We start from the raw sequence: 9,475 nt of genomic DNA, 5'->3' as shown, positions 1-9,475 counted from the left end.
TTTTAAAAAAATAGAAATAAAAAATATAAAAGAATAAACTAAAAGTTATTTTGATGAATATTTTAATGAAGAAAATGATGAAAATGAGAGTTAATAATAAGCATAAGCAGAAAATCTAATCTAAAAATATAAATCTTAAAACACAAAAAGTATTTCAGATATTAAATAAATAAGAATAGATAATAATAAATAGCATCTCTAATTTTAATAATAAAAATAAATAAAATCATTAAATTATTTTTAAGAAAATTTATAATAATAAATAGAAGAGATATCATCGGAAAAAGAAACTGAAAGAAATCAATCTTATCCTAATGTATAATAAATTATATAGTCCCCATCTTTTAATATCAAAAACAAAGACGAATAACATATAAAAATTTAAGACGATTAAATATAAAAATAACCTCTATAATAATAGTCAATATAAAATACCATATCATATACAAATTTATAAAATAACTCTCCTGAAAAAAGCTCTTTATAAGATTTCATTATTTAAATAAAAAAAAAGCAAGAAGATGACGAGGAAGAATAATCAACTTCATCTAAAAAAAAACAATAAACTAAAAATAAAATTTTCTAAAGCAATCTTTTAAAACTTCAAAACATAACCATACAGAATAAAAATAATACTAAAAAAGTAAATACAGCCCCAACAAGATAACAATAGACTTAATATTTTTAATATCCAAATCAAGACAATAACAGTAATAATAATAATGGTAGTGACATTATTTAATAGGATAATTTCGCTATTTCATAAAAAAAAACTCCATTAAAAAATTAGAAAAAATATAACCCTCAGAGTTTAGAAAGTATATATAAAAAAACTAATACAATTAATTTTAATAATAATACAAACAATAAATACAGTATGGCTATTATGGAAAATTCATATGACGAAAATATAAAAAATGAAAAGGATTTTTTAAATGCATTTTTTGATAAAAATGATCATATTCATAATGAAGTTCTTATTGCTATGGCTTTATGTTAATAAACTCGATCAAGGTATGATTAGAAGAATAATATGCTTTATAATTTTCAAAGAAGCCCTGAAGAAGAAGCGATTGTATAATTTGTAGACAATTTTGGAATAAGGTTTAAATGTTTGAGTGAAGACAATGATTAAATAAAATATGTTTTACAGATTTAGTAACATTTTACAAATTATCCAGTTTTATCTTTTTAAGAACCTTCAAAAGAAAGAAATAGATTCTCTATATTAATAAGAGATCCTAATTCGGAAGATCCGGAGAGTGGGTCGATTTTATATGTTAGATAAGAAGTGAATTTATAGGAAGGAATACCAAATAATTTTATTTTAACTTTACATGAAAAAGAATAATTAGAATAAAATATAAGAAAAGTATTTAATTTTAAAATTATTTAAATATATAAAATTAATAATTATAAAATATTAAAAAAGTAATTAAAAACTCTATATAAAATAATACAGATTTTTAGAGTTTTAATAAATAATAAAAAAATAAACAAATTGAAAAGAAAATTATATATATAAATATATATATTTATATATATTTATATATATAATTATATTTTTTTTAGAATGATCAATATTTATTATAACATTTTGCGTTTTTATATTAGTTTAGTAAAGGATTTTTAGGTTGTGGGTTAACTAAAAATTAAAAAAATAAGCTTTTTAATTTAATAAAGAATAATAGTAATAAAAATGTAAAATTATTAGCAATCGGTAATTAAAATAATAGTTCTGCTGATATAGAAATAGAAATTAGTAATTTAAAACTAGATTGTGATATTGCTTTATAAAATTATTTACAATTTTAAAATTTATTTTTTTATTAAAGTAGATTATTGTAAGATATGTACTATTAAATATTGATTTTTTCTATAAATAGATTTTTGGTATTTTCTTTTTATAATTTTTTAAATTATGTAGTTAATATTTAGTATGATATTTAATTCTATTTTTCTGATTTTTTAATTTATTATTTTATTTTATATTCCTTTGGTATTATTACTATTATATATAACCAATTTGGTTTGTTAAATATTTATTAGTAGGATGTTAATTTAAAAAATATCTAAAACAATATATAGTTAGGAAGCTTACAATTTAAAACTTATAAGAATTATTTACTAAAAAATTAATATAAGCTTTTTTTTAATTCTTGCTTTTTTCAGGCCGCTTTTGAAGTTTGTATAGGATTTTTATGCTTAAATTATATTTTTTTAGATTTATTAGATATTGATGTAATTTACTAATCTTAATTTTAATAAAACTTAATTATTATGCTTATTTCTAATGTTTTGGGATAATTTCGAATATTTTATAGTTTCCAATAAATAATTTGGAAGAAATTAAGTTTATAAATTTTATGTTTTTTTAGTTTATTGATAATATGTTTTTTAATACATAATTATTATTATTATGTAAATGTAAATTATATTAAGTTCTGGATTTGTATTTTTTCTTTAATGTTTTTATAATTATCATTCTTTTCGATTTTAGACATATTCAATTCTTTTTTTGGTAATTAATTAATTTTAGAAAAAAAAATTTTGAACAAAAGTCTATTTAATATATAGAGAAAAAAATTATAATTTAAAAAAATGTAATAAGGAATAAATCTTTTCATAAAAAAAATATTTAAACATGTTTAAATGGACTTAATAATCCAATAATTATTCGAATCTGGAAATTAAATAATTTCAAATACAAAAATAAATAAATATAGCCTAACTTTTAGTAATTCGGATGCCGAAAATCATTTTTAAAACGATTTCTTTCGTTTTTAGTTAAATTATACAAAAATAATTACTTTTTTAACATTTATTTTTTAAAAAATACTATATTTGATAATTTTTTATAAATACATTTTATTTTTTGAAATAGATTCTTTCACTTTTGATACTTTAATTTTTGCAATTTTAGATTAAGTGTTTTTTGGAATTAATTTGATTTTTTAATTGAGTTTTTTTGTTGGAAATACTAAACCCGAAAATTTTAGTAGAAGAATGCAATTCTTATATATTATTAGATTCTTTTAATCTATTAATTAAATTTTGATAGGATTTTAGAACGAATTTCTAATTCTATTAATTCTTATTTTGTATTAAAACGCATATTTTTCGAAAATTCAAATAAATTATATTCTTATATCCACAATATTATTAATTATTCTGTATATTACATTTAAAATTATAGTCTATTCTGAAAATAAAACATATTTTATGCTTTTTAATTAACCTTTGATAGTTTGTGTTTACGCTTCATTTATATATTATCAAAAATATTTACTTTTATTAAATTAAAAGAAAGACTTTATACAAAAATATGAACTAAATGATCAAAGCTAAAAAATAAATGATGTACTATAAATTCTTTTACCGAAATTTATACTAAATAAAATGGTTAGTAGTGATATTTCAAAACCTATAAAATTTTAGGAAAGATAAGGGGAAGTCAGTATATTTTTTTGCGATATATGTTATTTTGATGATATTATAGCAGAAAAAAATGAAAAAATCATACCTTTTTTAGATAAACTATTTTTATAATTTGATAAATTTTGTGTTAAACAAGGTCTTTAAAAAATAGAAACTGTTGGAAAAACGTATTTTCTAAAAAAAAAAAAAAAAAAAAAAAAAAATATATTTTTAAATAAGATATATGGCAGCAGCTGGATTGAAAGATTTTGAAAATTAAATAGATTAAAGAGAAAGAAGTATAGATCCAGTTTTAAGAGCTTCAAATTTAGCTATAGACATGATTGATTATGTAAAAGACTTAAAATGGAGTTAGAAAGGAAATAAATTAATAATAAAAATAGGTATAATAATAATATAAAAATTATATTAATTAAATTATGTATATATATATATATATATATATATAAATATAAAAAATACTTATATTTAAATAAAAAATATACATAATATTATATATATATATATATATATATATATATATATATATATATATTTTAATATAAATTTTTATATATTAGGAATACATTATGGTTAAGTAATTGCAGGAGTTATTGGTCATCATAAACCTTAATTTTCTTTAATTGGGGATACAGTTAATACTACGAGTAGAGTTTGCTCGAAAGGAGGTGAAGGAGAGATTACTTTAAGTTAAGAAGCATATATGAGGATTAAAGATAATATTAAATTTACTTTTTTAGGTCCTCATTTAGTTAATGCAAAAGGAAAAGATAATATTTTATTATATACTTTAAAAAAAGCATAGGAGAAAAAAATATGTAGATTTAAAAAAAGTATTATATATATATATATTTTATATAAAGAACTTAAAAATGAAAATTAAATTTTATCTTCTCCTTATATAAATCCTTAAATATTAAAAATAAGAGGACATAGAAATCACATAAAAAGTTAGACAACAAAATTTAGTTCTTAGAATTTTATTTAATAACAAAATTTGAAAATAAATACTATAAAAAATTTTCAAGATCAACAATAATAATAAATGTTTTAAAATTATTAAAATTTATATGATTTAAGCAGCAAAAGAATAATATAAATACCTGTTTAGGATAGTATAGTCTAATAAAGACTTAATACAATAAAAAATTTAAAAAGTGATGAGGATGAAATACAAAATTCCAATAATTCAAGTGGTGTATATAATTATAATATGTAAGTTTAGAGTAGAATTTAAAGATCAAATACTATTTAGTTTTAATAAAATATTACTTTGACAAATAATAATAATTCTTTGAGTAATAATAATCTTTCGACTTAAAAATATGATTCTATTTAAAAAAATCAAATGTAATTGATAACTGCTTATAATACATAGTCGATTATCAAAAGCTAAAAAGCTATTTAAAACCGTCAATTAAGCTGTAAAAATTAAGATAATAATTTAAGTTATTAAAATATTAAATTCTATGCATAAGGATATCCTAATTCTAATATTATTATAGGAAATTAAGATTCTATTATTAATACTTTGGCAAAGAAATGTAAGGAAAAGATTTGCTTATAGCTTTTAGATGATTTTAATTAGGAAAAATAGGTTGATTTTTATACTATTAAATAATATATTCATAATATTTCAGCAGATTAAGAAAAAGAAAAATACGAAAATTAGTATAAAATTTATTTTATTTTTATTTTAAAAATAAAAAATAAAGAGAAGATAAATTAAATTTTAAAGATTTAATAAACCTAAAAAATAATTAATTAGAATTAATATAGGACTTTTATTAATTTATTCTAAATAATTCTTAGACTAATATCTATTATTATTATATAATGCTTTTTATTGTTTCTGTGATTAAGAATATATCTATTATTTTTTCTGATATTTCTACTTTAATTATTATTACTGTATGTTGTTCTAGATTTACTTTAAATATTGCTTTCTTTATATTTCTTTTGAAATTTTAACTAATAAATTAAGAACTAAATCTACATAAATAACTTACAATAATAACATTTTTTAGTTTGATGTTAATATGTCTAGTAGAAACAATAACTTTTTAAAAAGAATTTGTAAAAATTTAACTAACTGAGTAGATTTTATACACTGTTATTACTACAAATATCTATTATTTTTAAATTAATGAAAAAATCTACATTTATTTATTTAATTTGTTATTTTTTATAATTTATTGTGCTTCTTCAAATACATTTCTTTTCGATTATTTTATATTCATTTTTTTTGTAGGCTTTTTACATTTTTATTAACTTTATGAAGTAATATTTTATTTTTATTTTATTTTATTTTTTTTAGATTATTAGATTATAAATATAGAGTTTTAATACTTTAAATGTTTTGAATAAAAAAAAGACTTAAAAAAACGATGTAAAATAAAAACAATTTATTATATAAATATATTTAAATATCATAAAAGCTAGTTCAAAATTTAATTCCGAAACATATTTTAGATTAATATTTTAATATATAGGCAATTACTTAAAAAAAACACTAACTGATATATTTGAAGATGCTACTCTTATTTTTGCTGATATTACTGATTTTACAAGATATTCTTCAGCAAGAAGTCCAGAAGAAGTTTTGAATATGCTTTCAAGTTTATTTTTTAAATTTGATAAATAATGCCAAAAGTAAAGTTGCTTTAAACTATATACTATTGGTGATTGCTATGTAGTTTTAGGAATATATAATGCAAAAGAAGTAAAAAATAAATAAAAATTAAAAAATTATTTTTTAAAAATAAAGAGAAATCCAGCACTTGAAGCCAAAAATGTGGTATAAATGGCTTTTGAAATGCTTAAAATTATATAAATCGTACGAGAAGAAGTTAATTTTTTAACTTTAAATATGCGTATAGGAATTCATACAGTATATAATAATTTTTTTTATTTAAAAATAAAATAAAAACATTTGTAAGGGTTAGATAATTGGAGGTATAACAGGTAGTAATATAGTAAGATATGATGTATATGGTACAGATGTTATGATTTCAAATAAAATGGAGTCAAACGGAGAACCTGGTAAAATAATGGTTAGTTAAAGAACAAAAGATTTATTATAAAGTGCATATAAAAATTTATATAATTTTGAGTTCAGTAAAACTGTTAATATACCAACTATTTAAAAGGATATTGGAGGATATTTTATAAGTAAAGTTTAAGCTGAAGATAATATAAATCAAAATGAATTATATATATAAAATATTAACTATTTTTGATTAAATTCATATCATAAAATCATCATATATATATATGCGAGTATTTTAATTGTTTTTAATTTGTATTTTATTCAATTATAATTTTTTAAAAAAAATGATAAATTAAATATTAATAATTATTTTCATTATTTTTAAGAAATAAATTTTTAATTATAGTAATTATTTATATAGTTATTATTTAATAAAATTTATAATAATTCTATTATAAATAAAAACATATATTTTTATCGATTTTATAATTAAAAAACAAATTTAATATAAAATAATATTAATTTACAAAAAATTAAAAAAAAATATAAAATTATATATATAAATAAAATCATATATATATTATTATAATATATATATATAATTATTTTTAATATAAATTCAATATTATTAATAAAAAAAATACAATAAATGAATTAAATTTAAATAAATATATAATTAATATAATTATATAATTTATAAATATTTTTTTTATATTAAGACTCTATTTTTATTTATTTTTATATTTTTTAAGTTTTTAATGAAAATTTATTAAAAAATAACGTTAAAACTAATATTAATATATAATATTTCAAATTTTTTTAATAAATTTTGAAGAATTCAACATATCTTCAGGTCTTACCCATTATTTGAACTATTCTTCAGTAACATAACCTAAATCTAAACAAGACTCTAGTAAAGTTATATTTTATTTGTGAGCATTTTTTGCTACTTATGCTGCTTTTTCATACCCAATATGTTTGTTCAAAGCTGTAACAAGCATTAAAGATTAATTCATGAGTTATTTTATTTTTTCTTCATTAGCTTTAATTCCTTTAACACAATTTTTCACAAAAGAACAACATGAATCACTTAATAAACAAATAGAATGAATAACATTCTTTATAACAAGTGGCCTAAATACGTTTAATTCAAAATGCCCATGTTGTCCTCCTATAGTTATTGCCAAATGGTTTCCCATAACCTAAGCACAACACATAGTTAATGATTCACATTATGTAGGATTTACCTTTCCAGGCATTATAGAACTACCAGGCTCATTTTCAGGTAAAAGTAATTCCCCTAAACCACTTCTGGGGCCACTGGCTAAAAATCTTATATCATTTCCAATCTTTTTTTAAAAAAAATAAAAAAATTATCAATGTATATATATAAATATTAATATAAATATAAAATTATTTATATATATAAAATGCAAATAAATACTTTCATTAAAGAACATGCTAAAGTATTTAAAGAACCCGAAAAATCTACTAAGGCATCGCAAGTAGCTAATGCTTCGAATTTATTTGGGGCAGTTTTAAATTCTATACTAGTTTCATTACTTATTTCTTAAGCTATTTTTTGTGAAAAGCACTTAAAAAATATATATATATATATACATAAATATATATATATATATATATATATATATATATTATAATAGAAATAAATACTTCATAAGTATTTAATCCAGTCCCTACTGCAGTTCCTCCTTATGCCAATAAAGAAACTTACGGAATTTTTTATTCTAATCTTTAAATTCCTTATTGAATTTATTAAACATAGCCTGAAAATTCTTAACCTAATGTAAGAGGAGTGGCATCTTATGTATGTGTTCTACCTATTTTAATTATATTTTGAAATTCATTCATTTTTTCAGTTAAAGCTAAATGTAAATTTTATAAAGCAGGCAAAAGTTTATTTTTAAACTCGATAACAGTCGCTAAATGCATAGCAGATGGAAAGGTGTCATTTGAAGATTGTGACATATTAACATCATCATTTGGATGAATTTTTATTCCTTAAAATATCTACATTCCTCTATTTGCAATTACTTCGTTTAAGTTCATATTAGTTTGAGTACCAGAGCCTGTTTACCAGACTACTAAAGGAAAATGGTCATCTAGTTTTCCTTCTATTATTTCTTAAGCAGCTTAGATTATTGCTTAGCCTTTTTTTTAATCTAAGTCGTATGACATATTTACTTTGGCTGCACATTTCTTTATTATAGCTAATGATCTAATTAATTGAATTGGCATACGGTCAGTATCAGTACATATTTCGAAGTTTTGGAGAGATCTTTAAGTTTAAGCACCCCATAATTTATCTTTAGGGACATTTATTTGTCCAAATGTGTCATGTTCTATACGATAATTTTCCATTTGTTTTTTTTTAATATATGAATATAATATTTATTTATTTTTTTAAAAAAAATATAATATTAAATTTATAATTTGTTTTATAAAAGATAAAAAATTCATTTAAAAAAATATATTAAAAAAAAAAAATTACGCTAAAAGTAAATATATTAAATAAAATAAAAACTATTATTTATTTAATAACTATATTAATTAAAAAAACAATTATTAATATAAAAAAAAATGTAATAACTAAAATTATAAAATAAATTATAATAAATATGATAATAAAAATAAATAAAATTAAAAATGTATAATTAAAAATAGTATATTATTATTATTATAATTACTAATAAATATATATTTATATATATATATATATATTTATTTATATATATACTATTATATATATAATATTAATATATTTTCTTTTTTTTATTTTATTTACAATTTTTTTATTTAAATTATAAATATATGTATATAAATAAATTTTTTTTATATAGTGTAGATTTTTATTAATTAAAATTATAGTATTATAAATATTTAATTTATTAAAAAATTATAATTACTAAATATTTTTATATTTCCTGTATTACTTATTTTTATATTAATGTTTTTATAATTTATTTTATATATTATTTTTTTTTTTCTTAAAAAATTATAAAATTTTTCTTTTTTATATATATATTA

The 9,475-nt window shown here is 17.7% G+C and overlaps 2 protein-coding genes across 2 annotated transcripts, besides 23 other annotated features; one reads left to right on the top strand and one right to left on the bottom strand. All coding sequences in view use genetic code 6, as the record gives it.

Annotated features, from left to right (window-relative positions):
• Positions 1–359: 359 nt before the first annotated feature.
• Positions 360–404: a microsatellite.
• A 1,107-nt stretch (positions 405–1,511) lies between these two features.
• Positions 1,512–1,563: a microsatellite.
• Positions 1,515–1,556: a microsatellite.
• Positions 1,564–3,069: 1,506 nt separating the features above from the next.
• IMG5_153650 (hypothetical protein) lies at positions 3,070–6,677 on the top strand (the record flags this gene model as incomplete). The annotated part of the gene is made up of 8 exons (XM_004030736.1): positions 3,070–3,605; positions 3,658–3,821; positions 3,999–4,271; positions 5,690–5,718; positions 5,764–5,827; positions 5,877–6,160; positions 6,206–6,328; positions 6,378–6,677. Coding segments are annotated over 8 exons (1,773 nt in total), but the record flags the coding sequence as incomplete, so codon positions are not given.
• Positions 3,615–3,641: a microsatellite.
• Positions 3,861–3,973: a microsatellite.
• Positions 3,879–3,923: a microsatellite.
• Positions 3,931–3,995: a microsatellite.
• Positions 4,697–4,747: a microsatellite.
• A 151-nt stretch (positions 6,678–6,828) lies between the features above and the next one.
• Positions 6,829–6,858: a microsatellite.
• A 114-nt stretch (positions 6,859–6,972) lies between these two features.
• Positions 6,973–7,007: a microsatellite.
• Positions 6,999–7,043: a microsatellite.
• A 41-nt stretch (positions 7,044–7,084) lies between these two features.
• Positions 7,085–7,124: a microsatellite.
• Positions 7,091–7,131: a microsatellite.
• A 90-nt stretch (positions 7,132–7,221) lies between these two features.
• Positions 7,222–8,809, bottom strand: IMG5_153640 (hypothetical protein; the record flags this gene model as incomplete). Its single annotated transcript, XM_004030735.1, has 3 exons — positions 7,222–7,776; positions 7,872–8,021; positions 8,102–8,809. The coding sequence occupies 3 exons, from the start codon at positions 8,807–8,809 to the stop codon at positions 7,237–7,239; spliced, it is 1,398 nt and encodes a 465-aa protein (XP_004030783.1). The 3' UTR covers positions 7,222–7,236.
• Positions 7,797–7,859: a microsatellite.
• Positions 7,810–7,859: a microsatellite.
• Positions 8,030–8,087: a microsatellite.
• A 155-nt stretch (positions 8,810–8,964) lies between the features above and the next one.
• Positions 8,965–9,025: a microsatellite.
• Positions 9,026–9,033: 8 nt separating this feature from the next.
• Positions 9,034–9,091: a microsatellite.
• Positions 9,042–9,111: a microsatellite.
• Positions 9,087–9,116: a microsatellite.
• Positions 9,113–9,211: a microsatellite.
• Positions 9,142–9,210: a microsatellite.
• Positions 9,208–9,246: a microsatellite.
• Positions 9,247–9,475: the final 229 nt, after the last annotated feature.

This window comes from Ichthyophthirius multifiliis, assembly GCF_000220395.1.
Source record: "Ichthyophthirius multifiliis unplaced genomic scaffold scaff_1120509251172, whole genome shotgun sequence".
Classification (NCBI taxonomy): domain Eukaryota; phylum Ciliophora; class Oligohymenophorea; order Hymenostomatida; genus Ichthyophthirius; species Ichthyophthirius multifiliis.
Note: the sequence above shows the minus strand (reverse complement) of the source record. Positions and strands in the feature narration are given on the sequence as shown.